This window comes from Aulonocara stuartgranti (assembly GCF_965226115.1).
Source record: "Aulonocara stuartgranti genome assembly, chromosome: 6".
NCBI lineage: Eukaryota > Metazoa > Chordata > Actinopteri > Cichliformes > Cichlidae > Aulonocara > Aulonocara stuartgranti.
The window spans coordinates 38,752,761-38,773,938 of record NC_138944.1 but is presented as its reverse complement, the minus strand read 5'-3'; the positions used below and the strand labels follow the sequence as shown (position 1 = coordinate 38,773,938).

General features: G+C 40.3%; 1 protein-coding gene and 1 long non-coding RNA gene across 3 annotated transcripts in view; both read right to left on the bottom strand.

Annotated features, from left to right (window-relative positions):
- Positions 1-20,029, bottom strand: part of LOC309708438 (atlastin-2-like) — a 41,806-nt gene extending 21,777 nt beyond the window's left edge. The window contains exons 1-5 of one of the 2 annotated variants that reach the window (XM_082536494.1): positions 19,860-20,029; positions 7,157-7,443; positions 5,951-6,085; positions 2,818-2,922; positions 2,635-2,685 (exon numbers count right to left, since the gene is read on the bottom strand). In XM_082536494.1, coding sequence (XP_082392620.1) covers positions 2,635-2,685; positions 2,818-2,922; positions 5,951-6,085; positions 7,157-7,443; positions 19,860-19,920 — 639 coding nt within the window. In that variant the 5' untranslated portion in view covers positions 19,921-20,029. The remainder of the gene's footprint in view (positions 1-2,634; positions 2,686-2,817; positions 2,923-5,950; positions 6,086-7,156; positions 7,444-19,859) is intronic. The other variant, XM_082536495.1, reaches the window with a different exon arrangement.
- LOC309708450 lies at positions 9,738-16,130 on the bottom strand. Its single transcript, XR_014277269.1, has 2 exons — positions 15,985-16,130; positions 9,738-11,414 (listed from the first exon to the last, which is right to left on the bottom strand). It is a non-coding gene; the product is annotated as an uncharacterized lncRNA (long non-coding RNA).
- Positions 20,030-21,178: the final 1,149 nt, after the last annotated feature.

The following is a 21,178-nucleotide window of genomic DNA, read 5'->3' as shown; positions in this document are numbered from 1 at the left end:
CAGACAGGTCTGGCCCAGATCTGGTCCAGATCCGGCATCAAGCTGGCACTTCTGACTGACTGGTGTCATGGGTGGGTGTATGTCAACTAGATGTGGGCCAGGTCTGGCAATGGTGGCACTATTTATGTTCCTATTTTCCCATTTTAGTAAGAAGACCCAAATGCCATGTTGCAATACTATACTGCTATGGTAATAGAGCAGGGCGATATGACCAAAAATATTATCATGATATACATTTGAAAATTTGCGATAACGATATAACTGACAATATAATTGACACTAGACAAAACACTTTACAACTCCACAACTTTATTAGTGCAAAAAAACAAACAAACATCAATGTATTTTCACTTAAACAAGCAGCTGTTTTTTATATGCATTAAAGTTATATAAAAATTTTACAGAGCAAATGCAAATTCCTTGCTGACAATTTAACCAAAAGGCATTTCAAGTGGAAATTGGCCGACATATCCTCAGCATAACCATGTATAATATCCACAAAACATAAAAAGACGTTATACACACAGCGCAGAACGTATCACTCCGCGAGGCGCCTGCCTATGATAGCCGTAATGCTCCGACAATCCATCAAGCGGTGCGGGTTCGTAGCTTAGCAAAGTCGTACTAAAACATTTGACAGATTTTCGAGCACCGTGTGCATAAAATCATTTCGAGGTCAGTAAACACAACCAGAATTCATACATAAGGCACACGGGATTATAAGGGCACTGTCGATTTTCAGAAAAATCAAAGGATTGATTTTAAGTGTGCCATATTTTCAAAAAAAAAAAAAAACGGTAATAACGACGGCCCGCTAGCATGCTCTACCAAAAATAGTGCTTTGTTGTGTATGTGACGGATGAAAGCTAAACCAGTTACACACCACTGAAGTTGCAGCATTTTTACAAACCAATTCTGGTTCATCTGTTTCATTCAACGATCCACTTTCGCCCTTCTCATACTCCGTCGCCACCATGCTTTTTCCGCCATGTGCATATGAAAACAAAGGCACTGCGCATGCGCGTTTTACCCATATTCTATCGCGATATTTCATTTTCTTATCATTGCCCAACGTTATACCGGTATTACCGTGAACAATATGATATGGCCCAGCACTATATGGTAGCAAACGTTTCAAATGCAGATTTGACAGGTTTGTGAGTATACACTTTATCCAAAACCTAGTGAGGTTTAAAGAAGAAAGAAGAAAGAAGAAAGTGTACTTTATTGATCCCCGTGGGGAAATTCCTCTCTGTATTTAACCCATTCACTCAGTGAAGCAGTGGGCAGCCATTGGGCGCCCGGGGAGCAGTGTGTAGGGACGGTACCTTGCTCAGGGGTACCTCAGGGTAGCTGTTCAGTGGAATCGAACCCCCGACCTTCCGATCATGGTGCCACCACTCTACCTACTGAGCTATCCCTGCCCCCCCTGCCCTTTACTCATGTTTCCCACTGGGTGGCTGTAGCTCATGAGGTAGAGCAGATCACCTACTGACATCTGGGGCAAGAGCTGAAACTGTTCTGGGCCAGCACTGGGCTAGTAGTGTGTCTGCAACTGGCCCATGGCTGCACACAACTTACACACAGCCCACATACCACAAAGAATGGTGCCCCAGATCAGGTTTGCCAGAGGTAACACATGGGCCAGCACAGGACCTCCAGTGTGTCTCTAACTGGCCTTGTGCTGGCCCATGTGTGGTTCACCTCTGGCAAACCAGGTCTGGGCCACCAAAGGGCCGTCATTCTTTGCGGTATGTGGGCCATGTGTAAGCACATTGTGTGGGCCAGATCCGGGCCATACAAATTTTGCTATGTGGGTTGATGCAAGGTTTTTGTGCTGCTGATGTGTAGATGTTAAATTATATTAATAACAGTTCAGTGTCCAATCTAACGACCCTCAGGTTTACTGAACCATACTTTTTTATTGGCTTGTGAAAAAGCTTATATATGTTTAAATATTAACGCAATTAAAATGACAACAACATTTGATATTATTTCACTTTCAACGTAAAACGTTTTTAATAAAAGCCTAAATAAATATGGTCTAGTACAACCCACGCTCGCATTTACATCGTTTAACACATTAGCACACAACAGAGCTGTGTGTTAAATGACACATCATTTAACACACAGCTCTGTCAAGTATTTTTTTATAATCAAATTATTTGAATTACTCAAATCATTACAACCCTAATTTGATGCATTTAATTGTTGCTGAAATAACGTAACATAAGAAATAACCTAAATAATTGGGTTCATGGGGTCTTGATGCATTCTCAATCATCTAGGAAAGTAAATCTCCAAAAAGTTTATTCTGTTCATCTGGACGTAGCGTTTTGTGGGAGAAACGTTTCGTCACTCATCCAAGTGACTTCTTCAGTCTCAGCTGACTGACCTCTCAGCCCCATTGTTCCTTCAGTGGGCTGGTTTCAGTCATTATGCAAATGTACTGTTTATAAGGTTGGGGAAACCTGCAGTCAGTTGAGACTGAAGAAGTCACTTGGATGAGTGACGAAACGTTTCTCTCACAAAACGCTATGTCCAGATGAACAGAATCAACTTTTTGGAGAATTGGGTTTATGCTATAGGATTCAGTCTAGAAATAGTAAAGCTGTCTTGCAGGCTGATACTGACCTGGAGATGCTGAAGGTCATCTTCCTGAACATTCTGGGAAAGGTTGTACACCTGAAACACACATAATGTTGATGCCATAATTTCTAGATAAAAATGTATATTCTATTGTTATACTATCACAATGAATTAAAGAGTTTCTTATGTGACAACTAGAATATACTAGAAATAAAAAAGATGACTGACCTGCACAGAGCTGGTCATGGTGCTCAAGGCAAATAGTGTGGCACAGTCTTTAACGGTAGACTGGCTGTCAAACGCTCCCTGCGTGTCTATTAGTAGAACTGCAACCTGTGCAAAAATGATGTAAAAATAAAAACATCACACCACATACATACAAATAAATATATATATTTTTTAAATTTCCCTCTCCCCCGAGGGCGTTATTTATCCTTCAAGCTTGGGTCCTCTACCAGAGGCCTGTGCGCTTAAGGATGTTGTTCCTGTGATCTGTTGGAGTCACTTGCCCAGCTGGGGGGGGGGGGGGGGGGGGTAACGAGAGTACTCCGATTACCACTAGGACCACTGTTGCCTTCATCTTCGACATCTTCTTGAGTTCTTCTCTCAGCCCCCTGATATCACTTGGTATACCTACATCTAGGGCTGCTCAATTAATCGAATTTTAATCACGATTACGATCTGGGCTTTCAACGATCATTAAAAATGACTGAGCCGATTATTAGCCCCTCCCTCATGCTTTACTCTCGCGCTGCTCCATGTGGCAAATCAAGCGCACTGCTCTGCATTTCGAACACGCGTCACAACAATTAAGAGGACCCGAGGGAAGCTCGGAAAGCTAAGCAGAAGTTATTTGGAGAGGAGTGGACTGCCGTTGGTTGAAAAGAGAGGTAAAAAAAAAAAACTTAAGTGGTGTGGAAACATTATGGCTTCGCGGAGTCAGACGTGGATCAAGTAGACACAGTGTGTAAACTTTGCTATGGTGTCGTAGCTGCACCACAGAGCAACACTGCAAAGTTCACATTTTTCATTTATTTCTTATATTGCAAACATTTGCGCTGTTATCAGTATTTGCACACTATTTTATATTATTTTTTAAAGTCATTATTCAATACATTGTTATTGTTAAACCTTTAAAGCCGGTCAGAGCAGCATGCTCGTTTTGTGTAACTATTTTTAAATCCCTGTAGAACCTGAACGCTAAGCTAGCACAATAAATTTTTTTCCATATGAAACCAGAGGAGTTGTACGTACTTCTTATGCCATCAGCTTGTCCTCGGTCACGGTTTCCTTCCACATATAGCTTTGCAAAAATTGCATAAAAAGAGCTTGCAGGAACAAAAACATAATATTCCAGAAACACGCTTTGCCGATCCGATCATGAACTTCCCACATTGAACAAGACGTCAACGCGAACTATCGCAAGTGACGTCGTTTTTGCGGAAAATGTAGTTTTTTACTTGTAGGCCTTAGAACTCGAATTGCACTGCTGGAAATAGTTTATTTTGATGCACATGCACATTCTTTGCAAATTTGCATCATAGGATTGTTTTTTTGTTTTTCCTGCAGTATATAAAAATTGCTGTATCTCCAAAAATAAAACTATGAAGACACTCAAAATAAATTTCCTGTTGTTGTAAACTATTTTTTGCAACTTTTTTGTATTTAAAGTTTTGAGGGATAAACCTCTTAAATTTCTCCAAGTAGAAATATATGTAAAAACAAAAACGATTTTCAATTTTTTTGTAGTTTATTGCACTTTTTTGCAATTAATGTAGTTACTATGGACTTAATGCATACACATTTTTAAAATATGGGCTATAACAGTTGTATTGATGTATAGCAACTTGAAATGCTCCCACAAATGGCACTACAGCATGTAAAAAAATAATATAAGCTCTGGCGGACGAAATAAATATCGTCAAATAATCGTGATCTCAATTTCAGTGAAAATAATCGTGATTATCATTTTTGCCATAATCGAGCAGCCCTACCTACATCAATCACTACAGCTGTCTTCCTCTGCTTGTCCACGACTATTATGTACGGTTGGTTAGCCATCACCAGTTTGGCTGTCTGTATCTGGCAGTCCCACATGATCTTAGGTCTCGACAACCCTAGTGGGCATGTCTCATTTTGACCTTGAGACTTCCAGGTCATTCTCAGCCCAGGTGTTCCTGTATAATATGCCTGCTGGGTTGTAGCATTACATGCATGCCCTGTCTGCTAGCATCTTGAACCCTGCTGTTATGTGCTGGATTGTCTCAGGGGCATCTTCACACATTCTGCATCTGGGGTCTTGCCTAGTGTGTTAGACCCTAGCCTCTATGGATCGTGTACTTATGGCTTGTTACTGTGCTGCCATGATTAGCGTCTCTGTGCTGTCTTTCAGTCCAGTTTTGTCCACCCACTGACAGGATGTCAGACACTTCTTCTGACAGTGGCCAAGTAGTGGCCTGCCGTTCCATCATCCTTACTTCTTCTCCTTACTCCTCTTCCGTCTTCGGTTTCTGATGCTACTAATCACTGGCAGGGCGTAAGTGTAGATTGCCGGGATCTTGATCTTCATATGAAGCTTACTCCTCAGAACTTGCTTTACACTCTGCTGGTACTTGGTGGTTGCAGCTTTCCTAGCGGCCTCTTCGTGGTTCCCATTTCCCATTTGCCTATGAGATTCCCAGGTGCCTGTAGCTGCCCTCGATGTCTGCAATGCTGCCTTCTGGTAATGCAATCCCATCAGTTTGGAATACCTTCCCTCTCTTTGTTACCATCCGCCTATGCTACACTACAGACATCAGAATGTCATTCAGGTAGATCCAAGTTGTGTGGTAGGTAGATTAGGTGGTTGACAATTGCTCCATTCCATAGTCGGTATCACTGACAGTAACTGAGGCAAGTCAGACCTACTTTGGATGTTGTGCTGGAGTCTTTTGTGAGTCGTCACTGAGCTCTTAGAGCAATTTTGTTCAGTTCTTGTCCAGCCACTCCTGGGAAGGTTTACCAATGTTCCATTTTTCACCATTTGTCACAAGTGTGGCAGTAATCAGGCCTGGGTGTGGCTAGAGAAATTAAACTCAGCTTTACAAAGATGGCATAGGAGGAATTACTTTTACAGACAGGGCTATATAGGTCTGTATTTTCACCTGAATAATAAACGCCTTCACTTAAAAAACCCATTTCTGTTTTTACATGTGTCAACTTTGTCAAATATTTAAATTTGTTTGATGATCTGACAAATTTAAGTTAACAAAAAATAAATAAATCAGTACGGGGTGAAACATTTTTTCACGCTATACACATATACACACATACCCACACCACATTTTAAAAGGAACAGCCTAGAAGATGCTGTGACACAGACCTTGCTGTGATCTGGTTTCTCCACTACAAACACATCGCTCCACGCCTGGATGCCCGTGGTCTCCCGTTCACAACCACCCCGCCAAGTGAAGCCGGTCAGAGGTTCCTCCACACCGCCGAGCCACGAATCAGATGACTGGAAGATCACAAGAGTATAGCTAACAAACTGCATTCCAAACTCACACGCAAACATGTGGAAAGCCTTGTGTTTATGGGGGGGGGGGGGGGGTGTCCAGTCAATTGTTACAAGCTAGTCTGTCTGTCTGTGTGTGTGTGTATAACTGTTACAAGTGTTTTTTTGTATTGCCAGCAATGAGTTGGACTTATTTTTGATGGGACCCCGCCAAGGCTGCTCTGTCCTCCGGCTCTCTTTATAATGTTTTATGAACAGAATTTCTAGGGGTAGCCAAGCGGCAGAAAGCTTTCACCTTGGTGGCCTTATAATCTCTTCTGAGCAGGTGACCTCCAGCTCATACTGGAGAAGTTTGTAGCTGAGTGAAGTGGCAGGAATGAGTATTGGCACCTCCAAGTTACAGGTTATGGTCCTCAATAAGAAAAGGGCCACTTCGAGTGAGAGACAAGCTGATGCCCCAAGTGCAGGAGTTTAAGTATCTCGGGGTCTTCTTCACCAGCAAGGGGAAAGAGGAGCAGTCTGATGGATTGGGCTGCATCTGCAGTGATATGAACACTGCAGTATAAGCTTAACATAAAATCATAAATACTGACTGTTCCAGTTGCTCCTAGTAAACCAAATTTCCCAATCTTCATCGTCAGTGTGGATTAGACTTCAAACAGTATGTTGACAGAAACTGCTTCAAAGAGCAGCACTCATCTGCTTGACATAGCACCCAGTGATGGTTATGAACATTAACTGTTAATGGACACAGAAACTGCTACCGCAGTTAATAGTAGCCACACTCAGATAAATCAAATATGTGTACAGCATTATTCACAGCGTTACAACTTTCAACATTTTGAAACAAGCCAATTCTGAAATTAATGATTAATTCAGGAAAACCAGATTCCATAAGCTCATTATCGTGGTGTATAGTTTGCATTTGTATTTTGCCAGAGTGGGGCCATTCAGTGGTTCTTTTGACTGCTCCACCAAGACGAGAGTTGAGGTCAATGGATATATTTGGTGATGTTTGTCAGCAGGATTATGATGAAACTAACAATTTGAATTTCACAGAACTTGACAGGTTACCTGTTTGTACATGTAACGAAGCATAAAGTCGAGCAGGAAGGATTTGCCCTTGCGAAAAGCTCCAGCCACAGAGACGACGACCACATGGAGGTCCTGGACCTTCTTCTGCAGCAGCAGTTGCTCCAGCACCTGCTCCTGCAGGAAGAATGAATGCTCCTCCTCATTTGCCACTACAATCTGCACAGGCTGGGGCCTGCCCACTTTCTCCTCCTCTTCCTCCTCCAGCAGGTCATAGTCCTCCTCTTCACACCTCATCTGGGATGCGCATGATTTAAAACTGTGGCCACCTGAGAGGGGGAAAGTAAGCTTAAAATGTGTCTGAAGGCTCAGAATGCAGAAATGATTGGTCATGACTGTTCACTGGTACAAAGCAATAACTAGCCAATTAAAGGGATTTACAGCCTGTGTTCTTATTATCAATTATCATTTGTAGCAAAAAAATATCGTTTTCAGTTGTCTCAACATTCATGAACATTGCTGTTAAATATAACATGACTTTCTAGCAATTTAATTTTGGCAACTCTACATATAACAACCACTTGTGAAACAGTTGGTTGTGAGTGCTTAGATAAATTACACTCACTTCCAGATTCTTTAAAAATCAGTGTGGAGTTTGGAGGGGTGGGTGGCAGCTACATTGATCCTGTTATTATATGGGAGACCATTTCTATTATTTTTGACTTGGATAATTCAATTCAATTTCATTTATATAGCGCCAAATCACAACAAGAGTCGCCTCAAGGCGCTTTATATTGTACAGTAGATCCTACAGTAATAGATACAGAGAAAAACCCAACAATGATATGACCCCCTATGAGCAAGAACTTTGGCGACAGTGGGAAGGAAAAAACTTCCTTTTAACAGGAAGAAACCTCCGGCAGAACCAGGCTCAGGGAGGGGCGGCCATCTGCTGCGACCGGTTGGGGTGATAATGAAACTCATCTCTCAATGCAAAGTCGAGCCAAATGTATTTATAAAGCAAATAAATAAGAAATAGAAAGGAATATATAGATTAGGAATAGATTAAATAGATGTTAGTGGGTGCTAAACATATATAATAATGACTGAAAAAATACACAGGAGAGACAATAGGTTTTCAGACAGACTCAAATGCCACTACATCCTTACAGATTTATTTCACCAGTAGGCAAATAAAGAGTCCAGAGTGTGTACTGAGGGCACAAAGAACAGAGGTGAGCCAATTAATACCTCCTTTAACCTCCTAGGACCTGGCATCCACATATGTGGACATCACATTTTGAGTTATTTAGACTTCAATACTAAATTTTGCTCTACAAGGGTCTGATATCCACTTACGAGGACATTATACTGCTACTGTTCTATCAAGATTTTAGACGAATACCCTCATTTGTGGCTCTTATTTTTCTTAAAAACAAAAATAAGGTAAAAAAAAAAAAATCTGGTAATTCTTTGTTTTTACATTCATCAGGCCCCAATATGCCCAAATAAAAAAAATGCATGCTGTGGAAGAGTTCGGGTCTTAGGAGGTTAATTCAGTTTTTATTTAATAGAACCATAAGCATGAAGAGTAAGAGTAATAAAGATGCACATGTTATAACTTAATATAATAAGCTCATTATAGTCTACTTAATTTTCTATTATGCTGGAAGTCAGAAACTCCCCGATCTGTGTGTTACCAGTATTAGTGAAATGGCCTGCAAAACTACAGTTAGAGTACAGTAACTGTACAGTTACATTAAGGTAGCCCTGTCATTACAGGGCTACCTTAATGGTTCACACCAACTTTACAAGCAATTGTCACAAGGTAACAGTACAAAGATTATGACGCAAATCACACAATCTTAATCAGTAATAGTAATAATAATAATGGATTGGATTTATATAGCGCTTTTCAAGGCACCCAAAGCGCTTTACAATGCCACTATTCATTCACTCTCACATTCACACACTGGTGGAGGCAAGCTACGGTTGTAGCCACAGCTGCAGTAACATCCTTTTTACAGCTAACTGTTGATCTGACACAGCTACACATTGTCATCGATAACAATGACTAGGAAAATTGCTCAACATCTAATTTTATTGATGTGTCATATTACAGAAACACTTATATGGTTTAAGAACTACAATATACTACAGAAATACATTGGAGAGTATCGCCTTGACTGCCTGCCAAGACTACACTCAGTACTAACAAAGAAAAATGTAGTGTGACCATTAAAACACAGCATAACAGGAGGGTGGAGAAGATGGAAGAAAGATGAAAGGGAGACTTTGAAAAGTGTGTGAGAATATCACAGTCGTCCTGCGACTGCAACGCACAAGTACTTAAAAGATCAGTGCCCTGGAGCTGTGACGTCAACTCTGAATAGGTACATTTGAGGAAGTTAAATTACTGTGAAATTTTTATTAAATGGGAGGTCTGGATTTTCCAATAATATGCGACTTTGATAATACAAAGTTGTCTGTAAACCTAGCCAAAATCCACAAACAAATACTTTATTAGTGGAAGATGATATTTACCCATAACTTTACATGGTTCTACTCAATGGAACAAGAGAACCATTATCAGAAATAGAAAAAACACTGGATATAGAAACAGTTTCATGATAATGGTATTTTTATTAATCACCATGACAATGGTAAATTTTTACAATTGGAAGCATTCCAAGACAAATTTTACATACAATATTCTTATTGTCATTACAAATTGTCAATGCAATTACAAATTGATCAAATACATGACTTCTCACGAGAAACAAAGAAAGAAACAAAGAAAGAAACAAAAAAAAAAAGGGGGGGGGGGGGGTCGGTGACAACAATATAATCTCTAATAAATATTATAAATATGAGAAATGGCCAATACCTCCAAAACACAGACACTTTTCCAATTTCAATTCAGTTTTATTCATATAGTTCCAAATCAAAGAAGCAGTTGCCTTATTGTAAGGTAAAGATCCCACAACCCTATAATAATACAACAGAGAAAACCCCAAAAAGCTTGCTCATCAACCCCTTATGAGCAAGTGCTTTGACAACAGTAGGAAGGGAAAAAAAAAAAAAAACTCCCTTTTAACAGGAAGACACCTCCAGCAGAACCAGGCTCACAGGGGGCAGCCATCTGGCCCCCTGACCAGTTAGGGTAAGGGGAAGAAGACAGGGAAAGGACAAGCTATTGAAGAGAGCCAGAGATTTATAATAAATAATAACGAAATGCAGAGGTGTATAAACAAAGTGAAAGGGGCAACTGAAGAAGAAACACTCAGTTTCTTCTACAATTTTGACTGCATTTGCTCATGGGAACCTCCCAGCAGCCTGGACCTTGCAATGTAACTAAGGAAATATTTAGGATCACCTGATCCAGCCCTAACAATATGTTTATTAAAAAAAGGAAAAAATATATATTTTGAGTCTAATCTTAAAAGTAGAAATAGTGTCTGTCTCCTGAATCCACAGAAGAGGGGCCTGAAAACTGAAGGCTCTGCCTCCCATTCTACTTTTAAATACTGAAGGAACCACAAGTAAGCAGTCTGAGAGCAAAGTGCTCTAATGGGGTGATATGGTGCTATAAGGCCATTAAGATGGGACCTGATTATTCAGGACCTTGTGTAAATTCAATTCTAGGTTCATTTTAAAATAATCTTAATAACTGTTATTCAGCTGCTGAGACTCTAAAAAAATGTGGTTTAAAGTTTGTTTTTTTTGTTTTTTTACTGTTAATGCTATCCTTTCAGATTTTAACATAAGACTTAGGTGTTATAAAACTGAAGATTTAAACAGTTTTAGATACATTATACACTCTCAAAGCACTTTGTTTGAATAAAATGTTAGATTGAAAAACACAGCAGCAGAAGGTTTCACAGAAGTGTGATTACTTCTTCTAATTTCATAACATGATCCAGAGTCCACATAATCAACGGATTCACCCTGGAGGCAGGGCCAAGGCGGTTCTCTGGGTCCAAAGGTTAGGAGAAGCTTCATGCTTATTTTTTTATTTTTATTTTATAAATTACACCTGTCCTGTGCCAGATGTTCTGTTGACCCACTGAGAAAGACATTATTTTTGTGACATCAGGAGGACTGACGCTCATCGCAGGGATCAAACAGGACTCATAATCTTCACCAGCAGCTCCCTCAGAGGGAAGTCTTCAGACCTCCACTATCCGCTCGGCCAATAAGATGGACAAACCCAACATGTCATGAACAGTGTGTTCATCAAGAGTGAACACATAACATGATTTTTCTGTTGTTGTTTTCTGGGTGGTGCTGAGGGCGGCTCCTGTAATCAAAAGGAGAAAAGAATCATTACAAACTGTAAAATGTGAAGTGTATCTCTCAAATCTGAAATAAAGTGGTCAGAATTCAATGGTGGTCACCTGCAGGAAAACAAGAGACAAACACACATCATTAGCATTGTTTGAGCTGCTGCCCGAGTACTGGACAACATATTAACCTCCTAGGACCTGGCGTCCACATATGTGGACATCACATTTTGGGTTATTTAGACCAAAATATTTAATTTTGCTCTACAAGGGCCTGATATCCACTTACGAGGACATTATACTGCTACTGTTCTATCAACATTTTAAACGAATATCCTCATATGTGGCTCTCATTTTTCTTAGGAACAAAAATCTGGTTAAAAAAAATAAAATCTGGTAATTCTTTGTTTTTACATTCATGAGAACCCAATCAGCCCAAATATCAAAGAGAAATTAAAAATGCCTGCCGTGGAAGAGTTCGGGTCTTAGGAGGTTAATGCTTCACATCATTTCTCTCTAGCGATATAACATGTACAGAGTATTGAACATTTAACTTTGTGAACAACACCTAATTAAGAACCTAATTTTGCCCTTTTAAACAAGAACACTTGAAACAAACTCAGTTGAGGAAAAAAAAAAAAAAAACTCACTCTCTCTCTCTCTCCCCCTTTCAAACCTGTGGCCGGTCTTTATCCTTCAAGCTCAGGTCATCTACCAGAGGCTTATGAGCTTGGGGGTCCTGCAGAGTATCTTTGCCGTTCCTAGGACTGCTCTCTTCTGGACAGAGATATTAGATGTTGTTCCAGGGATCTGCTGGAGCCACTCACCTAATTCCTGACAATTGCTGCATTCTGTAGTCAGTATCCGTAATGATCTCACTGAGGGGGTTCAGGCCTATGCAGAACAGCAGTGGGTAGATCCCGCACTTGATGGTGACTTGCGCTATAGATTTGAAGTTGGCCTCTAGTGTTGTTTGCCACATCACCAGTGAGTTCCTGATGAAGGCTGTTAGGGTCCTGTTGATCTTGTACAATTCTAGGAATTCCAGGATCCAAGTGTGAGCCATCAAGTCATAGACCTTCTTATAATCAATCCAGGCAGTGCACAGGTTAGTCAGCCTAGTCTAGCAGTCTTGGGCAACTGCTCTGTCAACCAGTAGCTGGTGTTTTGCTCCTCTGATACGCCTACCAATTCCTTTATGTGCCCCGCTGATGTATTGACCCATGTGCCTGCCAGAAGCCTCCACGTGGTACTGACGCAAGTTATTAGCCGGTGGTTGGATGGGACTGATCCTTTGGTTCATTTGTGTAGTTAGGCGCTCACTGACAACCTACTGGCTTCTTCAGCCAGTGGGTGTGAACCATGCTGGGGCCTGGTGGCAGTCCAACTCTTCATACTGGAGACCTTTTTCTTAAATGTCTGCCACTGTGATGGTTACTGGACCCTGTTCAGGGTTAGTGCAGTGGTCTGCTTTTAGATTTACAAGCCACTGAGCATCGCCGTTATGTGTTGCGTCCTTCTCTCGTATGCTCTTCCAGTATTACTCAGTCTCCAGCCTTGGTGGTGCTGTTCTCATATTGTTCCCCTGCCACTGAGAGCACACCTTGGATTGTTCCTTTGGGAACAGCTAGTTTATTCTCCTGCCTTCTATTTCTCAGCTGCTCGGCATGTAACATGCAGCAACATAGAGGAAGTGGCTGACTTCCAAATGACATAGCATTTGGGTGGTACCTCATTAATCTCTAGCCGTGAGAGCAGTTCCTTCTTCCAAATGTTGGAACACTGAGCTACTAGTTTCGCCATCAATCTGGATGCTGGGTATGGAAAATTCCATAGGTCCCTCATCCATTCATGCAACTATTTCCGCTGGGGTTACTTATGTAGCAGCTTCCAACAGCACCCTATTTTTGTCTCTTGCCCACTTATTTTGTCTTGTTCCACTTGTCATCTGTGTGTCCTGGTTACTCAACACCTGACGCGGACCTTGTTAATCCAGGCGACAGATCAAAGACGTGAGGAAGGTGGTTGGCCAACTATCGGAGCTACAGAAAGGGGAAATTAAGAAGCTGCCCAAGAAGTATAGCAAGCTGCCCATAACCGAGGCCTTAGAAACTGCCAAGCAAAAACTGAGCCTTTTCCAGCCGCTTCAAGAGGGTTAGGGTTAGAGAAATAGAAGGCAGGAGAATAAACCAATGTCAGTGTCAGGGGAACAGTATGAGAACAGCAGCAAGGCTTGAGACCGAGCAATACTGGAAGAGCATATGGGAAAAGGACGCAACACATAATGACAATGCTCAGTGGCTGGTGGATATAAGAGCAGACCACAAAACCCTGCCTGAACAGGGTTCAGTAACAATCACAGTGGCAGACATCCAAGAAAGGGTCTCCAATGTAAAGAGTTAGACAGCACCAGGCCCTAACATGATTCACTCTTACTGGCTGAAGAAACTGACTGCACTCTATGAGAATCTAACAGTGCAAATGAAGCAGCTGCTAGTCAAGACACTTACAATGGTTAACTGAAGGCCGGACAGTCCTGTTCCCCAAGGATCCTTAGAAGGGTCCAGTTCCATCAAACTACGGGCCAATACCCTACCTCAGTACCCCATGGAAGCTCCTGTCAGGTATAGGGCTGGGCCATATTATACAGTTCACGGTAATACTGGTATAATGTTGGGCAACGGTAAGAAAATGAAATATTGCGATGGGTATATGGGTAAAACGCGCATGAGCAGTGCCTTTGTTTTCATACGCACAAGGCGATTATGCCTTGGTTATGCTGAGGATATGTCGGCCAATTTCCACTGGAAATGCCTTTTGGTTAAACTGTCAGCAAGGAATTTGCATTTGCACTGTTAAATTTTTAATAAAAAACAGCTGCTTGTTTAAGTAAAAATACATTGATGTTTGTTTGGTTTTTTTTGCACTAATAAAGTTGTGGAGTTGTAAAATATTTTGTCTAGTGTCAATTATATCATCAGTTATATCGTTATCGCAAATTTTCAAATGTATATCGTGATAAATATTTTTGGTCATATCGCCCTGCTCTAGTCAGGTATCATAGTAGCTAAAATGAATAGGCATATGGCTCAACACATGAGAGGGGGCACATAAAGGAATTGGCAAAGCTACTGGCAGACAGAACAGTTGTGCTAGACTCCAAGACCAGGTTCACCAACCTGTGCACTGCCTGGATTTATTATAAGAAGGCCTATGACTCGATGCACCACAAATGGATCCTGGCATGCCTAGAACTGTACAAGATCAACGGGTCCCTAACAGCCTTCATCAGGAACCCAATGCAGATGTGGTAAACAATGCTAGAGGCCAACTTCAAGCCCATAGCCCAAGTCACCATCAAGTGCGGGATCTACCAAGGAGATGTTCCAGTTCTGCATAGGCCTGAACCCCCTCAGTGAGATCATTATGGATACTGACTACAGAATGCAGCAATTGTCAGGAATTAGGCGAGTGGCTCCAGCAGATCCCAGGAACAGCATCCAATATCTCTGTCCAGAAGAGCGAAGTCCTAGAAACGGCAAAGATACTCCGCAGGACCCTCAAGCTCCCAGGCCTCTGGTAGACTATGGAATGCAGCAATAGCAATGCAGACATAGAAGCCACTGTCATCAAGACATGGAAGCTCCTTACCATGCATGTAGGGTTTCACCCCAAATCTAGCACCCTGAGACTGTACGCCTAAATAGAAGGAAGGTATGCCTAAGAAGGAAGGAGGCCGGGGACTAGTGAGTGTCAGTACCACAGTCCAGGACGAGACAACGAATATCCACAACTACACCAGAAAGATGGCCACCACCAATGTGCTCAGTGAATACCTCAGGCAACAGAAACCTAAGAAATGGGAGCAAGAGGAGGAACTATCATGGAGTCTCTAACACAACAAGCAAGCCCCCAGGTACAAGGCTGTGTATAGATACCCCTGCTTTCCTATTATAATCCTGTTTCTTTTAGTTTGTGAACATCAGCTGTGTAAGACACAAACGGAAATCAGAAACTGGGACTGATTTTACAGGCTGTATTGTGAGAACATTTTCGATCTTCAGTAATTCTTCTTCTGTTAAAACTGAATGAAATCCATCAATGAGGGTTTAAAGTGCATTTTCTTTTATTAATTTGGTGTTACTGTCATTACAGATGTAAGGGAGACACAAAAATGCTGCCATTTGCATATATTTTATAATCAGCTCTCCAAAAGAACTGAAGGAGAGTCTAACTTGTTGCTCTTACAGAATAATACTCATAAAAAGTACAGTAACTGTCATGTTAGTTAGTGACTGAGCAGCTAGAGTGGCATTTTTCCATTGCTCTTATAAACAGTTTTAGTGCCTGATCTTCAGCTGCAGGTCTGAACATCTTTCCATTGAGTACAGCAGCAGAGCTCTGACTGTACAGCACTGACTTTAATGTACATTCAAGCTCAGAGTGACTTGTTTAGTCAAGGTATATTCATTCACATGCACGGATTAGCTACCAAACACGGCTTTCCCCAACAGATGACTGCTCAACTAAGCTAGCTATCTCAGGATGTTAATTTCTGATTATCTTACAAACTCACATTCAACTTACCGAAAAAGTGCAGTTAGGCCTCTGGTCCTTCTGTCGGTTAATCCAGTTTACTGCAGAACACCTCATGCTGTCAGTTTGAGACAGTCGTGGTTTTGGAAAGTAAATCCTGGCCCTCCTCTCCGCGTCCTGGCTCTATCAGCCATTCCAGATTAGATATAGGCAAGTTTCTCTGTAACAACAGTTGCCAGTCAAAGCTGTCATGATGACGTTGACCCCAATAACAGCATTAAGTTATTAACTAGAATCCAACCTGTGAGAAAGGAGACCCCTTGAACAATGAGAATTGCTAATAATGGCATAAAGCATATTTGTGAAAAATCTGATAACATGGAGGAGCCGGGGTTTATGACCTATACTGGAGCCAGACACCAGGGGACAAGCTGTTAGGTCGTCCATGTTTTCTACAGTTATTGGTTGAAAACACTGACTTCAAATTCATATGTTTCATGGGTCATTATTTTAATTGGCTGGAGAAGAGACAGCAGGGTGACATTTATAGCTGGGCAACTTGAACAGGTAAAGCAAATATGCACTGTAGCCTGGAACAAGAGGTATGCCTACAGGAAGCAAAGATTAAAGGAGTGAATAAATAATCGTTGACTAATAAAAATTAACTGACAGATTAGCCACAAACTGACTACCAAAATAATCTTTACGTGAATATTAGAGAATATAGAATATTAGAGTATTTAGAGAATAAAATAATTAATTGCCTTTTATTTATGGGAAAATGCTGACAGTTCTAAACAAATGCAATACCATTATTGCCATTTTCAAATAAATGCATTAAACTAAGCACTCTTTACAGTGTGAATATGTTCTATATAGCATGGCTGTAGTCTTGAAGGTTGAGTCTCCTTGCAGGAATCAATAAACTGGCAGTCGAAGTGAAAGTCTGCTGGATGGGGGAAAAAAACCCAGTCTAATTCTAGAAGCCTCAGCTTTCCTCTTGATTATAGTCCTCTAAGAGGAATTATACACTACTATACACTTCAGGCCTGACCTGAAGTGTATAGTAAATAAAACCACTATTTACAAAAGTCAGTTTTAACCTTTGGATGAGTAAAGCTCCTTGTATGGCAGCAGTGATGCTTCACTGACCTACAGAGCCACTTAGATTGAATAGAGACATGTAACCAGGACAGATTTAACTCTTTGGGTGACCTGGTCCCCATTCAATTTGTCATAAAAGCAGTGATGTTGCTTATGCTATGATGTTGCTTATGCTATATGAAAAAGACAGTCCGTGCTTTAACGTTCTACTTACGAGGGCCAGCAAATCAGAATAAAGTTAACTGAAAGGGAGGAAGACATCTAGAAACTCTTTGTTTCAGATATTTGATAAACTCAGAGGGGTCACTGAGGTACACCATTAGACAAATGAAGATCATCTGAACTGTGAATAATGCAAAGCTATTAATGTATCCAAGCATAAACATACTGTACTCTTCTGGATGAAGATTTCAAAGAGATCCATCTATTAATATCTATCATCTATCTCCCTCATACTGTATTTATAATCTAAAACTTCAGTTATGTTTTACTAATTTTAGATTTATAGATAGATAGTAAAGTGGAGTAAGAAAGTAAAGTAAGATTACAAAGAAAAGGAAATTGAGTAAATGCATTTTGTTAAAAGTCAAAGTTTATGTAAAATGACTAAAAACATATTTACATTGTTTAAAAAAAAAAAAAGGTTCTTTCAGTTATTGTGAACTGCTTGTGAAAAATGTAATTTCCTGCATATGATGGGTGAAGGTAGCACAAGGTGGGAGAGAAGAGGAAAAGTAAAAAGAGCGCAAAGAGACAGTGTGCGATGACACAGAGCAGGTGGAGAAGTTAGCTTGTTTTCAAGTATTTTCAGTGAGTGAGTTCAGACTTTTCGTCACGAGAAGTCACAGTTTGTGTCTGTACCCATGTTGGCAAGACACGGTAAAGTTTCAGCGTGAAGCTGCTGGACAGGACAGTGTATTTTGTTTTCTGCTGCTGGTGTAATTATTAAGATGGAGCAAGGCTAACACAGCCATTTGCTAAAAAGGACTACTGTAGACTGCCAACTTTGCCACCAGACTGCTCATGGTTTTTGGGAAATGCAGTAAATCTATTAATCTAGGCCTGATTTGTAAAAGGTGGATGGGCTCTGCCTCGAAAAGGTGGATGGATGGGTTCAGTCATTCGGGAGGGGTTCAGAGTAGAGCTGCTACTCCTCCACATCAAAAGCAGATAGGTAAGGCTGTCATGTCATAGGTAGGACAGGGCATTAAATTTAAATCTAAAATAAATAACGCTATGGAACCCTGAAAATAAACAGTCTACATGCCACGCCCCCTTTAGATTCACCCTTTCAGCAAGTTGCCCAATTTAAACATTTCTCCAGTGTCTGTCCTTTGCTATTAAAACACATTAGAAACTATATTCAGTCAAAATTCTGCTAATCTGTCTTAAAGTGCTTCTATGAAGAAGCCCAGGGCTTATCAGAGAATTGCAAAACCAATAACCACGCCCTAAGAATTCCCATTAGGATCAGGCTAATAAGTACAGGTCTATAAGCATCAGTGCTGTTGCAATATTCAGTCTGAACTTGAATCTGTCAAGATAATAAACATACCAGCACAAATACATACAAATCCCATGACATCTTTAACAGCAAACATTTCCAGCTTCTTCTTCAATGACATAAGAAACTCTGTGCTTAAAAACAGGGTAAAGAACAGTGAAGGCTTTTTGATATTACAGTCCACCAATGCTCCCCAAACAGACTAAGGAGTTAGTAAACTTTAAAAATCCAAGATTTCCTAAACAGCCAGCTCAGGGAAACCAACACAGCTGTCCTGGTATCCTTGAGAACCTTGTAAGCAGATTATTATGAACTACTCTAACCTGATACTGGGTGTCTTTCACGAAAACCACGATAGCATTGCTTATGCGTTTTATTTTTTCCAGTGACAGGTAACAACTACTGGCAAGTAATTCTTTGAAGCTCCACAGCTAAATAGTAGAGCATTCCAGTATTAAGGTAAACTTACCTCACTGCTTATTCCTTCTGACCTCTGTCCATTAAATCGTTGACTTACATTTGAGATCAAGGGTGCACAATCAGAGCTCTTGCAAAAATAATACAAGTTTCGTCGATACTAGAGAATTAAAAAGCTGAATTTTTCAATTCAGATCTTCATTTACAAATGTTAATTTCATGAATTTCTTAATAAGAGAGGAAAGCCATTCAACTGGCAATTTTAACTTTAGTTGGAATTCGAAGTTAATTTGTAATGTGTGTACCCTAAGGCCTAAGGCATAAAGCTATATTACATTTGTAACGGTGTCCGCTGTTATAGCGCCTCGTTATCCAGTGCGTCGTACATTAGCCTAGCTAAAATTACACAGCAAGTTAAGTTAGCTAGTTGCTAGATAATAGACGAATACAGGCTTCTATTTACTGTACATTGACAGATCGGTTCAGCGGCTGTTATAATGACATGTTCTACAAGAAGGAACATCAGCTCAAGGGGTAAGCAGTAGCAGGAAAAACAAACAGATTCAGCTGCAGGTGAGGACAGCTGAGTGGCTTCACACCGGCTTTATTGTAACAACACACTGCACAGCGAGAATGAGTCGTCCCCGGCTCAAAGAACGCACGCTCAGTGTCATAATCAAAACAATCTTTTCAGTGATATTTTATCGGTCGAACACAGCGGGAAGCTCAAATTCGCAAAATTATGCGAAACAACGGCTGAGGCGAATATTTGGCGAAGCGGAGCGCTGCATTGTCATTTCATAACCGTTGTTATCTATCAAACGCGCACAAACACACTGCGGTTAAAACCACACAAAAACTCTTCTTACTAGAATCTTTCAAGTCTCAGAGCATTAATTACCTTCTTTAAATATGCTGCTTTTATGACTCCGCTGTTTCAACCTGCTCTTCTCAGCCGCCATCTTTCTTAACCCGCAAATATCGGCAGACCGCTCTGACGTCACCGAACTCAGAGCGGCAGTAATGTCCGTGGGGTCCTAAAATACACAACCGGCCTGTTCCTCGTGTAAGTTGGCTTCTGTTCTGCAGCCCTCACTTTCCATGGTTTTATGGCAATATTACTAGGTAAATGAGTCATTCCTACTATTCGGTGCCATTTCAGTGTGATCACTCTTCATCAAAAAATACAAAATTTTGAATTATTTTAACATTTCATCTAAAAGAGGGATTTTCAACCTATAAGAAAAATGTATTGGTCCAGCTAAGGATATTATATTATAATATTTTTTAAAATCAAAGTCTTTACCCATGACGTGCCAAATGTCCACCCTGTTACAGGACATTCAATTTTCTATTAATAACTGTTTTGAATACACAGTTATAGTAATATTTACATTTTCTAAAAGCTACAATGTCCCTTTTTAAAATCTGCAAGGAAATTTCATGTTACAGTGCATAGCAATAACAGGGGTGACGGTAACAGGGGGGAGATTTTATGCTAAACTTAGCCATTACTACTAGTATGATGAACAACAAGCTAGTACATGGTGACCACTAAGAACCATTTTTAACATGTTTATTAGCCATATTATAAAAATTACAAAAAAAAAATTGTTTCCACTATTAATAAGCGTAACAGGTTGGACGTGTTATGCTTTGCCACATTACAAAATCTTGCTAAAACATTGAAAAAAGGGTTGATTAAAGAGTGGTACTTACTCGTCTTCTTCTTGAAAGTTTTCCCTCCAAAATATGTTACATCCGGGCGTGTCATGTGACTAAAAGAATAATCAGGTGATGTGTTCTATGGAATTCTTATCAGAGTAACAGGGGTGACAGTTGATTCAGGGACACAACATTTTTTAAAGATTTTAAGTATTAAACATGCATTAATAATAAAAAAGAACATTTGATGAGGAACATTAGAAATAAGCCAATCCAGAAATGATGAAAAATTTAGATTTTTTTTTTTTTTTTAAGTTATATTTGTAACTGAAGTCGAGCAAGCATGACTGGGGACATAGTACTTTAGTGACTTGTGCTAAAATAAAAGTAATTTACTTTTAATGTATTTATCCTGTGTATATATCAATGTGTTCTATGGTAGAGGGGGGTTAAACATACAAGAAAATGGTTTAGAAATAAGCATTAGACAAGTTTTACACTAAATATACCATATTATGTCATTAGGACTCAAATGGCACCGAATAGTAAGAATGA